Source organism: Kogia breviceps, chromosome 1 (assembly GCF_026419965.1).
Source record: "Kogia breviceps isolate mKogBre1 chromosome 1, mKogBre1 haplotype 1, whole genome shotgun sequence".
Classification (NCBI taxonomy): Eukaryota; Metazoa; Chordata; class Mammalia; order Artiodactyla; family Physeteridae; genus Kogia; species Kogia breviceps.
The window spans coordinates 176,477,010-176,501,782 of NC_081310.1; the positions used below are offsets into that span (position 1 = coordinate 176,477,010).

Below are 24,773 nucleotides of genomic sequence, written 5' to 3' on the forward strand. Positions count from 1 at the left end.
CTCTGGGTAGGATAGATGGATCAGGGGGTGCAGCAGGAAGCAAGAGTATTACTCTAAAAGGGGTCCCTCCAGAGCTTCACTGGTGGCGCAGCGGTTGGGAGTCCGCCTGCCGATGCAGGGGACACGGGTTCGTGCCCCGGTCGGGGAAGATCCCACATGCCGCGGAGAGGCTGGGCCCGTGAGCCATGGCCGCTGAGCCTGCGCGTATGGAGCCTGTGCTCCGCAACGGGAGAGGCCACAACAGTGAGAGGCCCGCGTACCGCAAAAAAAAAAGGGGGGGGGTTCCTCCACATGGAAAAAAGCTGGAGGAAGAAATAAACATTCCCCTCAGCATTGTTCCCTTGATCCTGAAATCTATTGTAGATTACCCAAAGCAGCTCTAGCTCCTCACACTCCTGGGGCTGGGAGTTGTACAGCTGTATCCTCCCAATTAACTTCTTTCTTGCTTAATGTAACCAGAGTCTGTTTCTGTTGCTTGCACCCCAAGAACATGCATTCATTCCTATTGCTGCTGTTAACAAATTTGGTGTCTTAGAACAACACAAATGTATTGTCTTCCAATTATGGAGGTCAGAAGTCCAAAATGGGTCTTATGGGGCTAAAATCAAGGTGTCAGCAGAAACTGTGCTCCTTCTGGAGACTCTAAGGGAGACTGTTTCCAGCCTTTCCAGCTTCAGAGGCTGCCATCATTCCTTGACTTGTGGTCCCCAGCCAGCAATCACACCACTCTGACCTCTGCTTGTGTCATCACATCTTCTCTGGCTCTCTTGCCTCCCTTTTATCCTTATGAGGACCTTTGTGATTATATTGGGCCCATCCAGATAATCCAGGATAATCTTTCCATCTCAAAATCCTTAACTTAATCACATCTGCAAAATCTGTTTTGCTAAGTATGATAAAATGATCATAAATTCCAGGATTAGGATGTGAACATCTTTGTGGGGCATTATTTTGTCTACCACAAAACACTAACAGAAAGATTTCTTAGCTTGTCTTGCTTTCATTTCTTTCCTCTGCAGTCTGGCCTGCAAGCGATCTTTATGAAATGTGAATCTAGTCATGACGATCCTACCTAAGAAATTTCCTGATTCCCCAAAGCCCATTGAATAAACCCCATAACACACCCAACTCTTGCTCCAAACGTTCTCTCAGCCTGAAATGTTCCCCCCACCCCAAAGCCAAAACCTCTGTAACCTTCAAGGTCCCTCTCACAGAAACCTCCATGATCCCTCTGGCTGGAATGCATCTGCACCATGAGTCCCACATCTGCAGAAACTGTCTTGTCACCTGACAGTGCTGGGTACCAGCCAGTCAGACAGACCTAACCTTTCTGTGCCTTTGTTTCCTCTATTTAAAAAATGCAGGGACTTCCCTCGTGGTCCAGTGGTAAAGAATCCGCCTTACAATGCAGGGGACGGGGGTTTGATCCCTGGTCAGGGTACTAAGGTTTCACATGCTGCGGGGCAACTAAGCCTGTGCGCCACAACTACTGGGCTCGCGCATCTCAACTAGAGAAGAGAAAACCCTCACGCCAGAAGTAGAGACAAGCCCGCACGCCGCAACGAAAATGTCCTGCGTGCCGTAGCTAAGACCCAACACAGCCAAAAATGAGTAAAATAAATAAATAATAATAAAGAAATCTTTTAAAAATTTTTTAAAAATTAAAAAATGCGGATAATAAAGTAGTTACCTCATTTATATTTTGTTGTGAGAATTAAATGAGACAATGCATATAAAGTGCTGAGCACAGTGATGGTACACAGTACCCAATAACAAGTAGATGATAGCAGTTATTATTAAAATTTAATAGTTGGGGGACTTCCCTGCTGGTCCAGTGGATAAGACTCTGTGCTCCCAATGCAGGGGGCCCAGGTTCGATCCCTGGTCAGGGAACTAGATCCCACATGCGTGCCGCAACTAAAGATCTTGCACACCACAATGAAGATCCTGCGTGCTGCAACTAAGACCTGGCGCAGCCAAGTAAATACATAAATAAGTAAATAAAATATATATTTTTAAAATTTAACAGTTGAGTGAATAAATGAATGGAGTACTCTCTCCTTTCCCTGGGCTATAAATATTCCCTTTATGATCCTTAATATGCCCCCAAACTAGGACATTTAACAAATGAATAATTTGTTATTTGAATGATAATAATATATAATAATTTTTATATAATATATAATAATAATAATAAATAATAATAATGTAATAATATATAATAATTTGAATGAATAAACCTGACGGTTTTTGTATTTCTGTGTAATCTCAGCTGCTTTGTCTCCCGGGGGCTCCATGCCTGGTCAGGATCACTGTGGGGAGTGACGGTAGAAGGGAAAGGCTGTTCTTATTCCCTCTTGCCTGGTGCCTCGGGCACATGAAACATTGATAAACTCTGGTCTTCTTGGACTGAGGTGAATTTGGGGCGCATAGAGGCTTCCACCAGAGAAAATATGCTTGTTCCCCACCCTCACGCCCATGAATCTTGTGCTCTCTGGGGCACCAGCTTGCCATTCTCAGTGTTAATTGTGACTGCTACTGTGTGACTTGGGGCTGGTCACTGCGTATCTTCCTGAAAAATGGGCATAAAAATCCCTGCATCCTTCAAGGTCAGGAACCCTGTGGAAGTCCAGTGTGGGCGTGAGGAATGAATGTTAACTTCTTTTATGAGGTAGAATAGAAGAGACCAAGCTGAAAAGATAGAAAATTCATTTCCAGGATACAGAAAATGAGTTCCGGGACTTCTGTGGCGGTCCAGTGGTTAAGACTCCACACTTCCACTGCAGGGGTCATGGGTTTTGATCCCTGGCCGGGGAATTAAGATCCTGCATGCCACGTGGCACGGCAGGAAAAAAAAAAAAAAAAAAAAAGAAGGAAATGAGTTGCAATAACTGTGGGGAAACATAATTGTTTTATAATCACTCTCTGGACTAAAGGTCTTGCCAGGACCTCAGGGATTGCTTCATTGCGGGGTTGTGGATGAAACTTTCACACACCAAAAATCTGTCCAAGAAAAAGTCATGTCTTTTGAGAAAAACTACCTTTTCCTGTTTATTACAGAATTCATTATAGAATTTTTTGAAAATATAAATATGCACAAAGAAGGGGAGAAGCTCGTGTAATCACACTATACAGAGATCATCACTTGTAACTATCAAACAAATTGGGATTTTGTTGCAACTGTAGTTTTGTATCCCGTTTGGTGAACATTTTCCCATGCAATTAAATATTTTATGCATTGGGGGGGGGATTCCAGTTTACAAATTTGTTGCAATTTATTTAACTAAGCTATTATTGTTGAACGTTTAACATATTGCCTTTGTTTTTCGTTTTTGTTTTTTTATTTACTTGTTTTGGACTTTGGGGCTGTTATAAGTGCTTCAATTAGTATCTTCGTTAGATCTTTTTTTTTTTTTAAACATCTTTATTGGAGTATAACTGTTTTACAATAGTGTGTTAGTTTTTCCTTTACAACAAAGTGAATCAGTTATACATATACATATGTTCCCATATCTCTTCCCTCTTGCGTCTCCCTCCCTCCCACCCCTCTAGGTGGTCACAAAGCACAGAGGTGATCTTCCTGTGCTATGCGGCAGCTTCCCACTAGCTATCTAATTTACATTTGATAGTGTATATATGTCCCTGCCACTCTCTCACTTCATCACAGCTTACCCTTCCCCCTCCCCATATCCTCAAGTCCTCTTCGTTAGATCTTTACGTATATTGTAGATTATGTCCTTTGAATTCCTGGAAGTGGAATTGCTGGACCAAAGGATATTTGATACATATTTGCCAATTTGTCTTCTAAGACTGATTTCACCCATTTGTACTCCCACGGGCAATTTTATAGGACTTCACTGGGGTTGCCTGTGTCATTAACTGTCAAAAGCCAACCTCGAACTCCCAGCGGGGTCTCTAGGCTTGCTTCATGTTTTCCCGCCCACTCCGCATACCCGCCGCGCGCCCCACACCCCTGTCCATGATGGCCCGCCCCTTCCTTACTCTCTTACAGATTCTGTCCAATCAAAAGCAGCCTTCCCCAGTATCGCTGAGTGGTTGGTAAGAGGAAGTGTCCGTCGCGCTCAGGGGTGGGCGGAGCGGACTGACGGACGTGTCGACGGGCCAGTGTGAACGGCGAGCGGGGCGTGCGTGGCGTGCGTGGCGCGCTGGCCTGGAAGCGCTGGACTTGCGAGGACCGCAGGCGAGTTGAGCTGCGAGAGGCTTCGGCGGCCATGGCTCCCAACGTGCCCGTGGCCGAACCGGCTAGAGAGTGTCCTGAAGGCATCCGGGCCGTGCTTCTGGGGCCTCCCGGAGCCGGCAAGGGTACCCAGGTGAGTTGCTGACGGGCTTGTCGGCAGAGCCCGTGGGACTCCAAGGTCAGGACTGCCGGAGGTCCGGGTCGCCCCTGAGCCGGGCCGCTGGCTGAAGGCTGGAGGGGTACCCTGGCTGGCGTCTGGGGTTCTAGCAGGTGTTTGGGGGAGGGTCCAAACTGGAGGTCGAGGGAGTCTGAGTTAGAGTTCTTGAGGGACCCAGGCTTGAGGTGCCGTGTTAGGTGATCCTAAGGACTGATTAGATCCCTTAAGGGTTTAGAAGCCGGGAAGATTTGAAGGGTAAGGTGAGCCCTGGGCTGAGGCATGTAGATTACAACCCGAGTGGACGGAGGGACCCCAGATTGCCTGCGATTTGTTAGTGGGTTGTCGAGGGTTACGTTCCAGGCACTCGGGGTAGGGGGACGTTTCTGGTAATGACTAATGCCTGGAGGTGGAGCAGCATCTCCCGCATATGGGGGAAAGCGGGAGCTGGCCTGTGCTGGTTAGGAGGGAGTACTGCTAAGAGAAGTGAGGTATGACCTGCCTGAGACAGTTAAGTTGCGGGGATGGGAGAGAGTACCTCAATATACAGGTGAGAAAACAGGCCCAGAGAAGTCAGGCGGCTTTCTCAAGTTAGCAAAATTGACTTCATGGAGCCTGGAACCTCAGGGTTCTGAGTGATTGGAGTCTGAAGTTACCTTTTGCTGACCGTGGGGCATCACTTGGCACCTGGGACATAATGGGCCCATAGATCAAGGTTGGGATTTATGATCTCACTTAGGATTTCGAAGCGCATAGGTTGGATTATCAATATCCTCCTCCTGCCTGGGGTCTGGCATTGCCCCCCACCCCCACCCTCAAGTTTTTGCTTGCTGTTAGGGTCTAAAGAGGGAAGTCCTGAAAGTCTGATCTGCTAAGGGAATGGGGTTTTGGGTGCTGCTCTGTGCCCTCTCTTCTCTTCTGAGCCCTTGCAAAGATTGCAAAGTCCTGGCAGACAGATCATTTGTCTTACTCATTCTTGGGGCTCCTGTGACCCTCAACACATTATTTGATGAGGTTACTGGAAATGGATGAACACAGATTCATGTGGGTGATGAGGAGAAGGAGAGTCTTAGAGATTCATTTCATTCCTGTGACTTTGCTTTTTGGCTCTGTCTGCTAGGTGAAGAAAGACCACTTTCCCTTTTCTCTCTATAGCCAGAGCCGATTTGCCCTTGGGGGTCATTGTCACCTAACCCCCTTGTCCTCAGTAACATTGAATGCTCCTCTTTTCCTGTTGCTACCACCCTCAGTTATTAGGTAACCTGCAGTTTAGGAATGTTTAATCCCAAACTCTACGGACTTTTGCTGTGAGTGACCGAGATAAACAAGGTAGCTCAAATGCATCAGTTGTTTTTTCTTAGTTCATATTGAAGTTAATAATTTCAGTAGTTGTGAAATGGACATCCCATCCCTGTGCTGAGACAAGGGCTTTATAGTTTAGCAAGCTTTGTAACTTCTAAGCCTCACTGCTCTCACCTGAAAAATGGGGCTAATACTTACCTTACTCATTCAACATGTCATGAGCACCGAACATTGGAGACAGAGCAGTAAAGAAGACTGATATGGTCCTTGCCCCCCTAGACCAAAAGTTAACAAGGATACTGGAAAATTATGTTATATAATTTTAGGTGTGTAAAGCACACCTAGATGACAACCTGGCACATAGTAGGTGTTCACTAATTATTGACTCCCTATCTTAGTAACATATCCCCCCACCCCCCAACTAAGCTGTATCTCGGTGTAAAGGGTGATTTTTTCAGGAAGTTTTGAAGAAAATTATACTATGAGCTGATTTATAATGGTGTATGTATGATGGGAGTTGGTCAAAGAAGGCCTTGTGGAAGTTGAGATGTGGTTAGAGCTGGGACTTAAGGGTAAGATTTACACAAGTTGCTTAACCTCTGTTCACCTTTCTCTCCATAACTGGAATAATAGGAATACTGGTGGTTGTAGTTTTAATGGAGTTTTTAAAAACTGTTCTTAAAACAGAGGTTGCAAAGTGGCAGCCTGCAGCAGAATTTAGCCTGCAGACACACCCTAGCTTTTTATTATGAAGAGTTTGAATACACAAAAGAAGACAGGATTGTGTAATGAGCCCCCATGTACCCATTATCCAGCCCCAGCTACCATCAGCTGGTGGCCATTCCTTCCCCATCCACTCTCCCTTCACAGATTATTTTAGAGCAGCTCCCAGACATTATAACACTTCATTTGTAAATATTTCAATGTGTGTTTCTAAAAGATGAATTCTTTTTTGTAAACAAGCACACTATCCCTTAAAACCAATAATAACAGTGAATGTTTACATTTCCATTCATTTGTCTCACAAATATGATCATTTCAAGTCCCTTTTAATTTACAGGTTCCCCCTTTTTTTTTTCCTTGCAGCTTTTTTGTGGAAGTTGTTTATTCTGGGAGTATCCCTCTTTCTGAGAATTTTTTTATTGTATCCCCATGCCATATTTAACATCTTCCTCTTTCTTTCCTGTAAAAAAACAATTAACCAGATCTGGGTTCAATTTTTGGCCCAACTACATCACAGGTGGTGGTGTGATGTCCATTAGGAGACATACTGTATCTGCTTATCTCTGGTGTTCAATGCCTGAGTCCAGGAATTCACTGTGGGTGGCAAAATGGTAATGTTCTACATAGATCATTCCCTTTTCATTTATTAGCTGAAATAGTTCTATAAAGGGAAACTTCTCACCTACTATTTGGTATGGTTTGTACAGTAAGGGTAGGTTAAATGCTTGATTTATTCCTTTAATTTGTCAGCTTTCAAAATAATAAGTTGACCACACCGTGTTTTCAGTTGTGAAATTTCACTTAAAACTCCAGAGCTCTCGTTTCTCTTGAGAAGTCAGATCTAGTGGTTCTGGGCCTCCATTCCAGCGTGGCATGCAGTTGAGTGGGGATGCTGCTTTGGGTGGTCCATGTGCTCTCCTGTCCCCTGCGTAGCCCTCTTCGCTGCCTGTTGCTTATATTTGACCCACTTCATTTGTGTTGCCTGCCTGGTAAATGTTTGTGACCTCTGATATAAAATCCTAACGTGGGTTAGTGCCTAGTGCCTGCTCGGTAATGTTTGTTTTCTTCCCACTAGTGCTTCCTTTTATACCTGCATAACTCAGTATTTTAGGTATTTAATGTTGGCATGACTGAAATAATCTGTTTCCTTTTAAAACTTTTTATTTTTAACTGAAATAGTTAAACATTTTAAAACTACCTGCTTTTCCATCAACATAATAATGTCTAAAACATCTGGAACACTTGGATTTGTTGTTTTGTTTAAATAATCTTACTTCCCTGTCTCCCTTTTAGGGTTAGATGTTCCTGTGGTGTGGCCAAAACGGGTATGTTTTCAGTTTCCTGTGCCAGCCCCTTTCATAGTTTCTTCCATGTGTCCAGCTGACACCAGTTCTCCAAGGCCAGCATATTTAGGCTGTCAGCTGCCATCTTGCAGGGCAGGCTCTATCAGTTATGTCAGTGCATTGACGCTCACAGTGCAGAAACAACTCTGTGAGACCCATGCTCTTACTCCCCCTTTTACAGGTAGAGAAACTAAAACTCAAAGAGCTTGTTCTCTAGGTTACAGGGCAAGTAATTGGCTGATCTTGCATCTGAATGACTTCAAAGCTCCTGCTCTTTCTGCTGCTTTCTGCTGCCCTGGGTTAGATTTGTCTCCTGCCCTATGCATGTTTTGTTGGATAAGTTCCGTGCTAGAGATACAGGTCAGCCCTTGCCCTCAAGAGGGTATAATATTGCAAAATAGTCACCCTTTGCTGGGTTATGTGACAGACCCTACCCCCCACAGCCAAAGATGTTACAGGTGTCATCTGATTTAATCCTGCAACCCTAGGAGGAAGGTCCTGTTATTATCTTTGCCTTTGCCTGGTAAACTGAGGCCCAGTGTGTATCTTGCCCCGGGACATACATAAAGTAGCAAAGATAGGATTTGAATTCATGACTGATTGTTGAACAGCATTACCATCTTATCGTTGTTATCAGTCTAGGTGTAGGGGCAGAAATGAACATGCATGCAAGCAGTACTTACTAGTGCAGAGTACCATATGGGAAGTGTGAGATGAGTGACTGACAAATGCTAGGACAGTTTGGGGTTAGACAAGAACTATAATTTGTTGAGAGTCTTCCATTCTTCCTCCTACACACCCACTGATGTTGGTACTAATATATCCAATTTATAGTGATTAAAGGATCTCTGGCCTGAGGTTACATGGTCAGTTAACAGGCAGAGCTGAAATTCAAACACAGGTTTCTGTGCTTTTAAAAAACTTTTTAATTGAAGTATAATATACATAAAGGTGCAGATATCCTAAGTGGGCAGCTTGATGAATTTTCCCATGTGAACACACTTGTGTAGCTGATACCCATATGAAGAAACAGAACATTGCCAGCACTGTGAAGGCCTCCTTGTGCTCCCTTCCACACATATACACACACTTTCCCCAAGGACAGCCACTAAGGCTCTGGGGGGGGGTGGTGGTGGTGGTGTTAGTAAAGCCATGTGGTGTCATGGATAAGAGCTAGGGCTCTACAGTCTTGAGGCCAGTTTCCAGATCTGCTGTTACTAGCTTTGTGACCTTGGGCAACTTAGCCTATGAATTTCATTTGTAAAATGCAGATAAAAATAGTTACTACCTCACGTATTTGCTATGTATTATACATACTAAATACTGTAAAACAATGCATGGAAAAATTGCTTGGCATCTTGCAAATACCCAGTTAGCTGATGTTGATATGATTCCTTCTTGGAGGAAGAAAGGGTAGTTGGGGAGGGGTTTTGGTGGGAGAGATATGCTCAGAATTTGACTGCAGAGGAGGGTAGGGCTTGGACCAGTAGGAGGAAGGGAGAGGGCATTCTTGCATAGAGAGGATCTTGAGCCGAGGTCCATGGAGAGGCTTATGTTATGTAATTGGAAAGCATATATAGAGCAGCTGTTTGGCGTTGTACAGGGCATCCTGGTAGGGGACTTGTGGAGGCAAATTTGAGTAGCTTGGGAGGTATAGGAAGTTGGTTGTGGACGACACTGAGTGCTGGACTAAGGTATTGGGACTTCTCCCCTGTTGCCCTGGGGGAACGTTGAGGCTTCTGAGTGTGTTTGTTGGGGGGTGGGGTAGTATGTCCAGCAGTATTTTAGGAGATGATTGCAGCTGCATGTGCAGAAGCATTGGAGGTGGAAGTGGGAAAGGCTGCAGTAGAAAGATGATTTCGAGGTAAGAAAACAAGTGAGCTTGATTAAATCAGATCTTAAAGACTGACATTTTCCCTTTATTTCCCTAAATGCCGGGCACTGTGCTGGATTCTTTGCGTATTTGATCTTGCCAAATCCCCATAACAGCTCTGAAAGTGGACATTGTAGTCTGTACAGTAAGTCCCCTACATACGAATGAGTTCCATTCTGAGAGCGCGTTGGTAAGTCAAATTTGTTCGTAAGTCCAACAAAGTTAGCCTAGGTACCCAGCTAACACAATCAGCTGTATTGTACTGTGCTGTAATAGGTTTATAATACCTTTCACACCAGTAATACATAAAAATAAAATAAAGCAAACATTTTAAATCTTACAGTACAGTACATTGAAAAATACAGTAGTACAGTACAACAGCTGGCATCCAGGGGCATCGGGTGAACAGGCAAGAAGAGTTAATGACAGGAGGAGGGAAAGGAGGTGGGTGATGGTAGAGCTGAAGGATCGTCAGCAATAGGAGACAGAGGGCAGGCTGCACCTTCACTCACGTCTGATAGTGATGGCACAGGTTCTGGTTCCTTGCTGGATTCAACTCTATCTACCCTCCTGGAGAAATGATCCAGTGGTGTCTGGGTAGTAGCTCTTTTTTCCTCGTCATAGATGGCACAGTACTGCTGGATTGCATTCTGAACGGCTGCTGCAACCTTCGTGTACCGTTCTACTTTCAGGTGCTGTGCCTCCTCAGATAAAGGAAATCCCCTTGCCATTTCCTGCGTCGTGAATCTCTTCGGTTCTTCAGTTATTTCTTCCTCTTTTCTGTCTTCGTCCTTTCGCTGAACCTCCAGTTCCTGGCACTTCTTAGCAGTACCAGCTACATCACTGCTGCTTTTACACTTGTTTCAGGACATCCTGGGCTTGAAATAAAGATACGATACTTCGTACTGTACGATATACTACGTACTGTACGATAAAGTACACAAAAGCGCAACCACTTGTAGAGGATGCACGCACGTGACAATGTATGCCAGACATGTGAACTTACGTGATTGGACGTGTGAATGCACGTTTGCATCTTTGAAAATTTGCAGCTTGAAGGTTCGTATGTAGGACTTACTGTACACTAGAGATGCAGAAACTGAGGCCTTAAGGCTATATAACTTGTTCAAGGTGACACAGTGAGTAAACTGTAAATCCCAGATCTGTACCACTATAAAACCCAGTCTTGCACCCCTGCCCCAGGGCTTCACAATCTGTGTGCATCAGAATCCCGCCCTGCTACCTGAAAACCACTCAGTCATACACTTTAAGGGCGGGCCTGACTTTGTATTTTTAGCAAGTGCCCCAGATGATTGTGATAATACACTGATGTTTGAGAACACTAACCTCACCATGCTGCCTCCCTAGTGGTTTTAGCCATTCTGAACCACACCCCCTTCTCAAACCACAGGTTTCTCATACAGATGGGGGGCCTATTTCTTGGGCTCAACAGTAGCCCATGGCTAGTGAGACACATGTGGCTCAGGGCCTCAGCAGCAGCTGAGTGTGGTCCAGGGGTCAGCAGCACAGCCAGGCCTGGAAGCTTGTTTAAAATGCAGATGCTCAGGGCCCACCCTGTAGAATCAGAATCTGCATTTTAGCAGTACCCTCAGGTGGTTTGGAGTAGGAGAAGCATTCCTCTAAAAAAAGTATAAGCGTGAAGTGTAAGGGGAATGAAATACAGCTATTTCATCAGGCTTCTTCTATAGTTTGCAAGTAAAGAGTAATGCAAAAAAGAACTTGAAAGGAGATCTTTTATTTATTGAATGCCTACGGTGTGTCTGATATTTTGGGTGCTTTATTTCATTTTATCCTCACAACAGCCCTATGAAGTAGACATTATCCCTATTTGACTGGTAAGGAAACTGAGATTCTGAGAAATTAAGTAACTAGCCAAAGGTCATAAAGCTATTGAGGGCAGCCAGGGTTCCTGTGCAAATCTGTCTGACTCCAAAGTTCATGCTCTTTGCAGCCCACCCCATTGACTCCCGTGCAGCCAGCAAGAAATGAAGGAGTTAGTCTTCCGCCATGCTGTGTCTTCCCTCTGGGAGTGTGCTTCCACACAGCCGTAGAGTCTAGTCACCTGAAATAGCACAGAAGAGTGAGTCCTGTGGTTTAGGGTGGTAAAAATTGGAAGGTTAGGTTCTGTGCTAACAGCTCTTCTCTGGTGTTTTGGTTACTCTTTCCCCTGGAACAAGCCTGACCTCCCAATTTTTTACCCAGGTTAATTTCAGCAACCAAGGAGAAAGATCGGCAGAAAAGCACAGCCCTCTGAGTTTGTGGCCACTGTGCCAGCCCGAAGGACCAGAAGGTTTTCCATCACCAGAGCATCCTGACCTTCACTGGTTTCCCAAGTGCGGTTTTAAATACCTCATCTGGGTTCCATTTTGCTATGAAGTCAGTTAGTTCTCTGAGCTGAATCAGTCCATGAGTCACAAACCAGCGCTTGTTGCCCTGAGCCCTATCTATTTAGCCTTTACCATGTGCACCTAAGAAAGCTCCCAATGAACTGGTTTGAACAAGGTTCCCACCCTACTTCTTTTCCAAAACAATTGAACCAGAAAGCAAAGTGTTAGGTAGGCTCCTTGAACTGATTCTATTCCTCATGAATTCTGCATTCTTTTTTGCCACTACGAAACCAGTGTTGAACTCTCCAGGGTCTCTTCTCTTCTAGTCTTCATTCTGTGGTATAGTCCACCAAACTATGAGCTCATAGAGGACAGAGTCTGTGTCTCCTATTCATCTGTTTCCCTGGTACCCAGCAAGGTTCTTAGAAGAGGCTTTTTCGAAGTATTAGTATTTTCTTTCTGTATGAATGAATATGGAATTAAGACTGGGGTTACAGTAACAGCTGATGTTCACTGAGCACTTACAAAGTGCCTGGCCCTGCATATGTGGAATTCTATATAATCTCATCAACCCAGTGATTTAGGGACTATTACCATCTCCATTTTACCTAGAGGAAATTTAAAATTTAGAAAAGTGATACAATTCTTCTCAAGTCACATAACCAGTCATTGGTGGACCTGGTGTCGGAAATCCAGGCGTTTGACTCTCTAGCCCATGCTCTTAGCCAAAAGGCTATACTGCTCCCTAAAGCTACTAAGCACTTACTGTTTGCCAGGTGCTCTTCACATATATATATCTCCTCTGATCCTCACAGCTACCTTCTGAGACAGAGACTTTTTGCCTTCATTTTAGACAGATGAGACAACTGAGCCTCTTGAGAGGTTAAGTGATTTGGCCCAGATAATGCAGCTACCTAGTGACAGGGAAGGGAAGAACCGAGTCTGCCTGAGGGAGACTTCTGCGCCTGGCTCCAGCTGCCTCACGCACTGGTGACCACGGTACTTGACAGCCACACGTCCATCCCTTTGGCGAATATTCATTCAGTACATTACATGCCAGGCATTGTGCCAGGTGCCTTATATACATGAACTCATTTAAACTTCCGAGCAACCGTGTGAAGTGTTGGTACTGCTGTTTCTGTTTTTCCCATTTATAATGGGGAAACTGAGGCTTATGTATCACTAGTGTGTCTAGTGGAAGTAGTGATAATAGCTGATATTTATGATGGCTTCCTGTGCTAGGTGCACTGTTTTAAGTGTCTTACATGTATTATCTCATGTAATTCTTAACTACAACCCTATAATCATATGTTAGAATATAATGTAAGGTACTTTTATCCCAGTTACAGGTAAGGAAATAGGCATTTGTCAGAGTTCACATAGCCAGTAAGTGGCAGGGCCAGGTTCACACCCAGGCAGTCTAACTCCAAGGCCTGCACTGTTAACCATATCTTGTTTTTTGTCTTCCCCTTCATAGGCACCCAAGTTGGCTGAAAACTTCTGTGTCTGCCATTTGGCTACTGGGGACATGCTGAGGGCCATGGTGGCTTCTGGCTCAGAGCTGGGAAAAAAGCTGAAGGCGACTATGGATGCCGGGAAACTGGTAGGTTTTAGTGGTACCAGTGAATGTTGATATTCCTCAGAGTCTAGATCTGCCCTGCCTAACAGGGTGAGCACCAGCTACATGTAACTACTGAAATCAATTTTAATTTAATTTAATTTAAAATTAACTTCCTCAGTTTCACTTGCCACATTTCTAGTTTTTGCTAGCCCACACAGATATAGAACATTTTAATCATTGTAGAAAGTTCTGTTGGACAGCCCTGTGCTGGCGGGGTGTTTTAACAAACTGGCACGCTATGTGAACTTCTACAGTAGCAAGTTACTTGGTTCATTCTGAATTTATGACACTTATTTTATTCACGGTATTCTTGAAGTTCCTTTGTGCTGGCACATTTTGTAATATACCCAGTTTTAAGGCCAAGAATGAAACTGCCATCCCTAGGCCAGAACTCAAGGGTGATTCAAGAGAGGACTCAGGAAGTCTCAGAAGTGTTTTTAATCTACTTTTGTGATTCTGTTCTGTGTCTTTAACAGAGGGGTTGCTTGGCAGTTGACAAAAGTAATCCTTCTTATTTGGTGAATATAATAGCATTTTCTCTTGTTTCTAGTCCAGTTGATCTGATTGGAGAAGTACAATTTATTACCTACTAAATGTTTTTTGATCAGTGCCAGAGCTTAATTGTAACTGAGTTATTCTGGGACTTGGCCTTGGGAAGAAGTCATTTTGTGCTTGGCTCTCTGGTCTTTACATATCTTAGAACGTTGGTTGGGGCGGGTGCTGGGCCTCCTGTCAGGCTTTGAGATTCTGGACCTGGGGTAGCCCTGCCTGTGCGCCCAGCTGCCCCTTTACTTCTAGCTTTCTCTTCATGTTAATGAAGCTGTAAGTCAAGCCATAAAGCTAGATATTTTGGACTTTGGTGGAAGATCCCGTACTGAGAAAAAATTGGGTTGTGGCAATGAGATTACTTATCTCCAGCCTTCCCTTAGTCGCAGAGCTTATACTTTGTCCCCAAGTTCACAGCTGGCCCTAGGAGATAAGAGCATTAGCTACCAAAATGGGCAGCCTTCACTCTAATACTGGCAGGGAACTTTTCCTGCAGTGAAAGCCGAGGAGGAAAACCAGTTTTTGGAAGCTAGGAAGGATCCTTGTTGGGGTTTTTAGAGAGGCTCAGAGGAGTGTTGGGCTGGCTTCTTGGTTCCTTGGTTCTGAACCTGTCTTGCCAAGGTCAGTGAACTTCTCTGTTTCTTCATGTCCGAGACAGCCTGGGTTGCTTTACTGTTAGCCTAATCAAAATTGTGAAACAGGTAAAGTTGGTGCCTTTCTACATTCTGGTCAACCACCATTCTCTCCTAGAGCCCTCCTCAGATGGTCTCTCAGCCATATGTCCTCACTTATGTCTTGCAGACAGCTGATTGCTGAGGAGCTGTTATCTGATTGCTAGGACTCTGACTAATGGCCAGAGAGGCCTTCAGGACCTAAGAAATGGAGGTCTCCTGGTGGGGTGATAGGCACTCCTCTTCCCTCACCCAGATTACTGGGACACAGGAGAATCTCAAGGGAAGAGAATGTGTATATGGCAGCCACAGAAATAATCATGAAACTGAATCTTCCAAATGGAGCCACTCCATATTTGCTCTGACTTTTGCTTCTTTGGGGTCAAGAACCTGTTTAGTAATCAGGTTATACAGACATAAACTTATGACCCTGGAGTTGGGCTAATGCCACCTAGTTAATGGATTTAACCCCAAGATTGTTTTGTTCTTGACTTCCAGGTGAGCGATGAAATGGTCGTGGAGCTCATTGAGAAGAATTTGGAGACGCCTCTATGCAAAAATGGTTTTCTTCTAGATGGCTTCCCTCGGACTGTGAGGCAGGCAGAAATGGTGAGTGGCTTGGTTTTGTATCACCATTGCATGAAAGCAAATCCTGGCCCTCTGTCTCTTTATTCCTTTGAGGGAAATGGGTCTTATCAAGCTCTGGTAGCTTAGGTGGGCCACACACTCTTTTACAGCTTGATGACCTCATGGAGAAGAGGAAAGAGAAGCTTGATTCTGTGATTGAATTCAGCATCCCAGACTCTCTGCTGATCCGGAGAATCACAGGAAGGTATTTGTCCCCTGAAGGTCCCTTCTTTTCATGCTTCCTCAGAGCTTTGTCAGACGATAAGGAACCGCTCCAGCCTAATCGCAGCCCTGAAGCTTAGTGCCGTTTCCACATGGATTGACCTTATTTGGTGACATGGGATGGGGATGTGGAAGGAAGAGCAAGGGATCTGAAGTCCAGCAGCAACTCAGTCCTGTCACCTTTTAACTCTGACCCTAGGCAAGTTTCCTAACCTCTCTAAGGCTGTTTCCTCATATGTAGAGAGGAAGTAATAGTACCTGCTTCGAGGACCCAATATGCATGGTAGATAGCATGTTGTGCGTATTTCAGAGCCTTGCTTACCTGGGTGCTTAAGAAATACTAAATTCCTTACATGTGTATCTCCATTTTAGTGCTTTTTAAGTCCGATTTCAGTTGGAGTTGCCATACATTGCTGTAGGCTTTTTATTATAAAAATAATAGGACCATCTACACAGTTTAGAAAACTGAGGAAAAACTTGCTCATGGTACAGCCAGCTTAGCAAATAACACTATAATTTTTTTGTGTGTTTTGTTTTAAAGTGCTTATTTCTCTATAGTAGTTAACGTTGAACACAGAAATGCTTCTGCTTGTGATGAGTTTGCTCCTAAAAAGTGCCACTGCTTTAGGCTACAGTTTCCTCAGCCCTCTTTCACTACCATGCTACCATCTGCTTTGTGCCTTCCAAAAATATGTGGGAAGCTCTCAACCACTAACAGACCCTCCCATTCTTGTCCTTATTATGGGCTATATGGCTTTTTTTTAATCCCTCAGTCACTTTAATGGAGCCTCAGGAAGGTGGTCAGCCTACCATCTTGAACGAGACTTCCATAACCATTATTTTTAATTGCTGCATGATATTTCACAGTACATGAACCATCATTTACTTAATTCTTCCCCAATTGTTGTACATCTGTGTTCTTCCGGTTTTCCATTGTTAAATTCATGCTGTGACCATCGTAGTACATGTAAGGTTTTTAATTAAGAGGGCAGTGTTTTCTGATTGTAAATGTTATTACTTTGATTTCCTAATGAGGTTGAACATTTTTCTCCATGTGTCTTCAGTCCATATCTTTAAGGAGAGAGGCAGCAGAGTAAGCGTTAGAGGTGTTCTGCTGGAAGGCTGTGTTCGATACAGTGGGATCCACCTTATATTAATTTTCTTTGCAAATGTCCAGGTTTCATGTTTCCAGCTATTGCATAAGCTCCTTCAGTGCAGGAATTTTGTTTCTTTGCTCTGGCACAGAGTAGGCAAAGAAAGTTGATGTAGTCCAAGAAGCAGTAGGGTTGACAGGAAGGGGCATGACCAGGGCTGGGGTCCCGGACATTGCAAAGCAGATGTTAATAGTACTAGGTGACACGAGGGGCCTTTGATCTGATCAGCTCAGCTTCCTAAGTGCCTGCTTTGTGCAGGCACAGCTCTGGGAGCAGGGGACCAGTAGAGAATATAGAACAATATGCTGGTGCCCATGTCTGACCTCAGAGGGTCTACAACCCCTACATGAAACCTGGGCTGTTTAGTGCAGTAGGGGTCCAGGAAGACAGCCTCGGGGCAGGGAGGGAAGTCTGGCTAGGAGAGGTGTAAAGTGAGACTTGACCTTCCTGGATAGAGAGGATTTTGCTGAGGCTTTACCAGAAGGGAGTAGAGGCAAGAATGAGTATGCATTGAGGGAGAGGCTCTAGCTAAGGCTTCTGGCAGAGTGTCTGTCCAGAGCTGGAGAGATGGCCTGGGAGGCTGGGTGGTAGAATGAGCACGGTTGGGAAGGTGGAATGGGAGCCTGGCTGGGGAAGGTCTGCCAAGCGAGAGAGGGTAGACACAACTGAGGCAGGCATCATGGGATGTTCTTAAGCCACTAGGTGTTGTGGCAGATACAGCATTTTAAGAACATTATCTTGGTCCTGGTATACAGGCTAAATTGAGGGAAATAAGAAACAGACAAGGACCCCACTTGGAGGAGCCTGATGTGATTCACCGGTGAAGTGATGGAGACTGGGGTTGGCTGATGGGGCACTGAGAGATTCTGAAGAACAAACTCCAGAATTGTAGAGGGCAAAGGAGGCAAGACTCAGTCTCTCGGTTTGGAAGTGAGTGGTATAGTGTGGCCCTCTCCCTTACAGAGGAGGAAACAGAACAGGTCAGATTGTGTAAAGGTGTTTTTCCAAGCCCACTTGCATATCAGTGGCAGAACTAGCACCAAAAAGCTGTTTTCTGCCTCCTCGTCCACTATGCTGATTGTTGCAAGAAAAAGAGTCAGGAACTATCAGTTTAATATGGATCTTATTTAAATCTGACATGATAAGGACCCCACTGTAAATGTCTTCGGAATTGGCTCTGACCTCACTTCTAATAATTGTATGGGTTATTGCTTTATTTCTTGCCATAAGTATGGCTGGTGGGTTTTGATTTTAACCTATTCAGTGTTGGCTCTCTGGTATCATTAGCCTAATGTCTTGTACCATCCCCATTTTGTGGATGAGAAAACAGGTGTCTGAAGTATCACACCCAAGGTAGCAGTGGCTGTAGCATCCCAGCCCGATCCCTCCACATCTTCACCTCCGCCTCCAGGCCACGTTCAGTGGCTTGTAGAGCTGTTTTGGTTGGTACTTAAGACCAGTCCCATTTTAAGAACTTGGAGATTGGTTTCTTTTCCCTTCTAGGGAATGAGTCTTGCCTTCTTCTTAAAATGATATTTGAAAGTGGGGAAGGAGCAGTGTTATATGTAACTGGAGGGCTGAGGGTATCTGGGAATGTGCAAGAGCTGATGTAGAGACGTGCAGAGGAGAGAATTGTGTTTGTTGTAGCCTGGCTGCTGTGTGCCCTGTGCTTTCCAGAAGGTGAAGAAACAAGGTCCAGGGACTACCCTGGTGGTACAGTGGTTAAGACTCCGCACTTCCACCGCAGGGGGCATGAGTTCGATGCTGGATGGGGAGCTAAGATCCTGCATGCTGCACAGTGTGGCCAAAAAAAAGAAACATGGTCCACACTTCATGCCCCCAGCCCTTTCCAAAGGAAAGCTGTAGCTGAGCCCCTCAGCTTCCGCTCTTCCTCTCCTTGGGTCTCCTAGTGGATGTCATTTCCCAGTGGATGCACCAGAGGAACCCCTCCAGCAACTCAAATAAAGGAGGGCCCAACCTCGTGTTACACGATTGCAGTCACAGGCCCACTCAGTGTAACTTACTCACTCTGCTATCAACTTGTCCCCCATGCTGTAAATGGACCACCTTATTCTATAAATGGACCACTTGGCCCCCCAAAATATGCTGTCATTAAAACACAGTATCCCATTTTTCAAACGTGTGGCTTCGATAGTCTAACCCAGACTTTCCCAACTGATATGCTGAGATATTGACCCCCTCAGCCACCAGAGCAAGCACCCTGAGTACTTTCTGTGTATGCCAAGAGGTGAAAAATGTTGGGAAGCTCTGGCCTAACAGACCTTCATGAGGAGAGTAGCCATCAGTTAAATAAGCAGACCTTGGTTGGCATAGAATTGGGAAGCCACGCGAAGTTGTGGGCACCAGCTGCTGAGCAGTGTTTGGCCTGCCTCCTTCCCTTCTTAGGTTTCGGGACTCCTGTGGTGTGACCATTCCCAGTCAGGAGCGTGGGCTTGTTGCTTAAGGGGACACGGCAGAGATGCAGCTGCCAGCTACATATTCTGTGCCAAGTAAATGCTTCTTCTTGAGCTCTTTATTCTATGACTTAATATGTTGTTTTCCCTGATGTCTTGAATATTTCCCTCTGATGGCTGGGCTTTCTGTGTCTGTGTGGTCGCTGGTGTCTGCATCCATAGCACATGCTTTTCCTATAGCACCTTTCTGGTTTTATAACCAAACTAGTTTAGAAAAGAAGGTTAGTTTCTCTGTCCTCTGTCCCCCATGGCACTTTATCCAAATCTCTGTTAAAGGATTACCAATTTATTGTAGTTATTTATTTCCACATTTGTCTCCCCCTCTAAATTAATCACTGTTTGTGAGCAGGGATCATGACTCGTTGCTCTATAGCCCCTGAATTCAGCTTAAGGCCTGAATCGGAATGGTCTCACACAGCTGAATTAGGCTGTCGTTATACCAGCCTCTTCAGCCAGACACGTATTTTAATGTTGGTCAAAAGAGAAAACATACTCCCTCTGGCATATGCCCAGTTATTTTCCTAAACAAGAGATTCCTGTAACGAGGTTCTCTGCTGGATTAAAGTCCTTGCATCCAGCTTCTCTGTCTGTGCTTGTCATCTTGGAGACCCCTGGGGTTCCGGCAGCCTGATTCCTGTTCATTTGCTGTTTTTCAGACTGATTCACCCCAAGAGCGGCCGTTCCTACCACGAGGAGTTCAACCCCCCAAAGGAGCCCATGAAAGATGATGTATGTAAATTCAGGACGAGAAGTTTCCTTTTCTTTCCTTCCTCTCTCTTACTTTGCTTTTTTTTCTTTTTTCTTTTTCCCTTTGTTCTTCCCATTTTCTCTTTATTCCTACCAATATTACGAACTTAACCATGAGAAATATTGCTGTCACGTAAATCACATGGGCTGTGGCTCATCTTTAGAGTGTCCCTCCAAGTGGTTTATTGCTTGACCTTGAGGTAGCCACCAGTGCCAGCCACTTCCCAGTGCCCAGTTTGTACCTGTCTTTTGTCCAGAGCAGCCCCTTCCTGGCATCATGGCAACCTAAATGGTGAACTAATCAGGAGAAGGCTGCTTGGAAGCCCTGGATTAGAGCCACAGTTGGGAGGACGGTACTGAAGAGATGTTTGTTGACCAGTCCTGCATCAGAAGAATATCTTCTCTCTCTAGTGACTATACTGTGCCCTACAGGTTCAGAAGAGCTTGGCCAGGTCAACACTGCCAAGTTCCTATACAGTCTTTAATTGTTTGCAGATGTAAAAGGGGGGGTCTCATACATGTTCACTGTAATATTTGCCATAAATAGTTCACCTTGTCTGTTTTATTTATTTATTTTTTTTTGCGGTACGCGGGCCTCTTACTGTTGTGGCCTCTTCCGTTGTGGAGCACAGGCTCTGGATGCGCAGGCCCAGTGGCCGTGACTCACGGGCCCAGCCGCTCCACGGCATGTGGGATCTTCCCGGACTGGGGCACGAACCCGTGTCCCCTGCATCGGCAGGCGGACTCTCAACCACTGCGCCACCAGGGAAGCCCACCTTGTCTGTTTTAGAACACGCAGGCAACAGTAAGAATTTCCTGGATTTACCTATGTCATATGAGACAATTCATCAGGTCATACAGGTTCCAAAGCTATCTGTCAACTTAGTCACGTTTCACAGAGTTGGCAGTTCTGTCACTCAGTGTTCCCTGTCACTTGCCACTTTCAGAATGTTGATGGCCGGCACCACAGTAAAAACACTGAATACTTATGCAGCTGAGATCCTAATTGCTACTTCATCTGTTATTTTGATGTATTCTCGTGGTCTCGGGGGCCTCTGTCTTTCTTGTTTCTCACCCAGAAGTGTTTGTCTTGGAAGCTGAACAGCCTGAGCACAAGCCATGAGAGAAAGACCTTGTCTGTCCCCCGTCTCAGCCCTTTCCTCACAGTTGCTGTTTAAGGCTCCCTGATTTCTCTGGACCAAGTGGTCTGCTCCTGGGACCAACTTGCTGGGAATAGTGAAGTTCTTTATAGTTCTTTATTGGAGGGGGTCTAGATTGTCTTGTCTTTCCCTCTGATGGACTTTGGGATCAGACAGCATCTCAGATCTGCGTCCAGCATTGGACTAGGAGAACTTGCTGAGTCCTGGCCTTTCATTACCCTCTTCCTGTTCTCAGATCACCGGGGAACCCCTGGTCCACCGATCAGATGATAATGAGAAGGCCTTGAAAATCCGCCTGGAGGCCTATCACACTCAGACTGCCCCGCTGGTGGAGTACTACAGTAAACGGGGGATCCACTCGGCCGTCGACGCATCCCAGACCCCTGACGTTGTATTTGCAAGCATCCTAGCAGCCTTCTCCAAAGCCACATGTAAAGACTTGGTTATGTTTATATAATGTTGGGTCCAAAAGGAACTTCTTTCTTCTCCCTATCCCTGTTGAAGGAGGGGGTGGGAACGGCAGAGCAGGCAGAGGGAAGCTTCTTCAGGCCAGCGAGAGTATCATCTGACGTACCGATTAAAAAAGCACTTGCTTCCTGTATCCTTGGCGTGTGTGCAACTCTCATCTCATCTGTGTGTGCGTGCGTGCGCGCATGAGTGTGTCGGGATAAGTATGTATACACTCTCCTACCTTCTAAGTTATAGGCAAGATTGCTTTACTAGCTGTTTATTTCTTTAGCCATACTCTAGATTTTATTTTTTGACCAAAATAAACTCACTCAGGTATCTACCAGGCATTCCAGTTCCCTAGTATTTTTTCCATCTCCAACAGCTGGTTAGAAGTCCTGGGTCACATGAAGTCAGGCAGGGCCACAGTTCCTAGTGGCAGACTGTTGGCCAGAAATTCCACTTGTTTTCTCACCCATAATGAAAAGCCAAATGAGTCAGTGTGTGGAAAGGGATCATTAATTTTTTCCCCCTAAACAGGAAGGGAAAGGCACTTACATTATAGATTCCAGAAATTACTGGGAGAGGGTATCACCGTAGAAAGAGCCAGGCCAAGTTGGAATATTTCAGTGAACTGCACCATGGTTCTGTAAAGTAGGAATCATTTGGGACCTGTGTTGAATACTGAATTGTTGCCAAAGAATTAAACCAGGTGAAAGGTGCTTTTGAATTTAGGCTATCTTCTGAACATCCAGGTTGGGCATCTGAGGGCAGCCAGTTCACTTCCCCAAAGAGAGAGCAAGGTAGGTTTGTTTTTATTTTTAATGTTCACCTCTGTTCCAAGTATGAACAAAACAGTGATTTGAGGATCATTTTGGGATCTTTTTTTTTTTTTTTTTTTTTTTTTGCAGTACGCGGGCCTCTCACTGTTGTGGCCTCTCCCGTTGTGGAGCACAGGCTCCGAACGCGTAGGCTCAGCGTCCGTGGCTCACGGGCCTAGCTGCTCCGCGGCATGTGGGATCTTCCCGGACCAGAGCACGAACCCGTGTCCCCTGCATCGGCAGGCGGACTCTCAACCACTGTGCCACCAGGGAAGCCCCATTTTGGGATCATTTTGATTAAAATTTATTCAAACCCAGTCTCTCTGCAAGATGTGAAACCCAAATCAGATGTATCCCTTTTAAACTCAAACCATCTCCCTTCCAGATCCAATCCTTCACCCCTTGCGTCATGATGGTGGTGGCCAGTCTCCCCAAGAAAGGATCACCCCAAAAATAAGATCACCTATGGCAGTAACCAGCTTTTATTCCTAACCTCAGCTCCCAACTATTAAGCATTTCCTGGGGTCCATGCTGTGCCTTTTGGTCTCTGGTTTGATTTGGGGCAAACAGATGAATTAATAGACTGCTGTGAGGGACCACAAAAACAGCAGCCTCTGGAAAAAAACCATTAAAAAAATCAGTGGCAGGTCCAATAAATAATGCCACCTGCCCAGTGTAATCTGCTGACTCAGTTTAGTGGACTATAAAAGGTGTCCAGTCCCCATCTGACCTGAGTTCTCCTGCTGTCTGTGGGACCACCAGAGGTTTTGTCCTCTGTCCACCTGGAAGCTGGCTATGGGAACGTGGCCATCTCGTTTCCCTCTTTGTTTCAAGTGAGTGTCTGCTGACTCTGCTCTGCCTTGTTTCCTGGCTGTAAACTAATTCCATCCATTCTTAACGGAAACCTAATCTGGCATGGGGTGTTTCTGGGAAGCACATGACTTCTGGGAATGGACAGGGAAGGGGAGTGAAACCAAAACTGTCATCTATGTCTGTGGGGATCTGGGCTCCTTCTCTGGGTGAGGGTGGCCTCATGAATCTTGGGAGTCGACTCCTCTTCCAGTAGGGACAGGCATTTGGCCTCAAAGGTGAGGTCCTTGAATGTTTGCTGATAGAGTGTGCATGATCCTTACTCAAATATTTGTCATCCATGTATATGCATTCACGTGTGCACACACGTGCGTGTGATTTTGGGGCTATCAGTGAAAACTGGAAGATCGTCGGGGTTGCTTATGCCCTTTTAGGGGTAGGTACGATTCAATTTTTGCTTCATTTAATTCCAGAACCTTAACCTCAGCAGGCATGTGAGCTTTCACCTGGCAGAGAAATGTCCAGTGTTTAATGCATTTGGTTGCTGGAGCGTGCATGCCATGCTTCTCTGATATTTACTTAGTTTTTAAAAACCCATTTTGTTTTCTCTTGTTTCCTCTCTATTTCAGCCTAGTAGCAGAAGGCCAGGCGAGACTGCACCACTGCTCATCACCCTGCGGCATGATCCCTGCTCTTAGGTGCTGGGCAGAGGGGAGGGGGGTGGTCAGGGTAAGGATGGAGAGGGAGGAGTGGTGAGGGCTCAGGAGGAGAATGGGAAGAGCAGCAGTGTTGTAGTGAAGCAATTTCTTTTCCAGGGAGTAGGAGTCCTAAAAAGTATAAGCAAAGGGAAAAATTGATTTTTTTAAAACACTGATTGGAGGGTATAAATAGAAACAGGGAGATGCAGTATTATTTCTAAGGAATCACATTGTCATTTACTCCAGACTGGTGACGATATTTTTTAAAGCCAGTGCCCTAAGACCTCAGCTTTTATCAGAACCTCATGCCAGCCCAGGAATGCAGGAAATCACACTGTTGTCCTGTCTGTCCTGTAGCTTGGAACAGGGCAGGAGTTGACTACTAACCCTGGTTCCCCATACCATGAGATCAAAAAGTCATCTCCCCATTTGAAAGAGATACAGAGTATGTTCATGGGGGTAGTGGCTCAGCAAATCAGGTTTACTGGAGTCATGGGGCAGGTGGAGCAGGCTGGTCTCACTCCCTTCCCAACTTACCACTGATGTACCAGCCCACCGGTTCTCATGGGTAAGCTCTCGACAGCCACCCAGCATATGCCACAGTCCTACACTCTTGCCTTCCTCCATCCGTGTCGTGTGAAAGGACCCTTTGTAATAAATGAGCAAGTGTCCTAAGCGACCTTATCCAAAGATTGTCCTTTCCATCCTCAAATCCTGTGACTGGGATCAGTCAACAACACTGTGATGTATTATTTTCAATGAGGTGCCTTTCTTAACTGTCCAAATGCTGCCTTGTTTGGCCCCTAAATCAATAAAGTGTGCTAAATGTTTGTA

At 45.3% G+C, this 24,773-nt stretch overlaps 1 protein-coding gene across 5 annotated transcripts; it reads left to right on the forward strand.

Annotated features, from left to right (window-relative positions):
• The first annotated feature begins 4,130 nt into the window (after nt 1–4,130).
• On the forward strand, nt 4,131–24,773 carry AK2 (adenylate kinase 2). Of its 5 annotated transcripts, XR_010836334.1 has the most exons (9): nt 4,131–4,331; nt 13,419–13,544; nt 15,278–15,388; nt 15,517–15,611; nt 19,913–19,985; nt 21,399–21,594; nt 22,366–22,413; nt 22,522–23,264; nt 23,871–24,773. XR_010836334.1 is itself a non-coding variant. In XM_067012179.1 (8 exons), the coding sequence occupies exons 1-8, from the start codon at nt 4,233–4,235 to the stop codon at nt 23,873–23,875; spliced, it is 753 nt and encodes a 250-aa protein (XP_066868280.1). In that variant the 5' UTR covers nt 4,131–4,232; the 3' UTR covers nt 23,876–24,773. The 5 variants fall into 5 exon arrangements, 4 of the variants coding, with proteins under 4 accessions (XP_066868280.1, XP_058927230.1, XP_058927248.1 ...); XM_067012179.1 differs by lacking the exon at nt 22,522–23,264; XM_067012187.1 differs by lacking the exons at nt 22,366–22,413; nt 22,522–23,264 and adding an exon at nt 7,671–7,702 and having other exon boundaries at nt 4,165–4,331.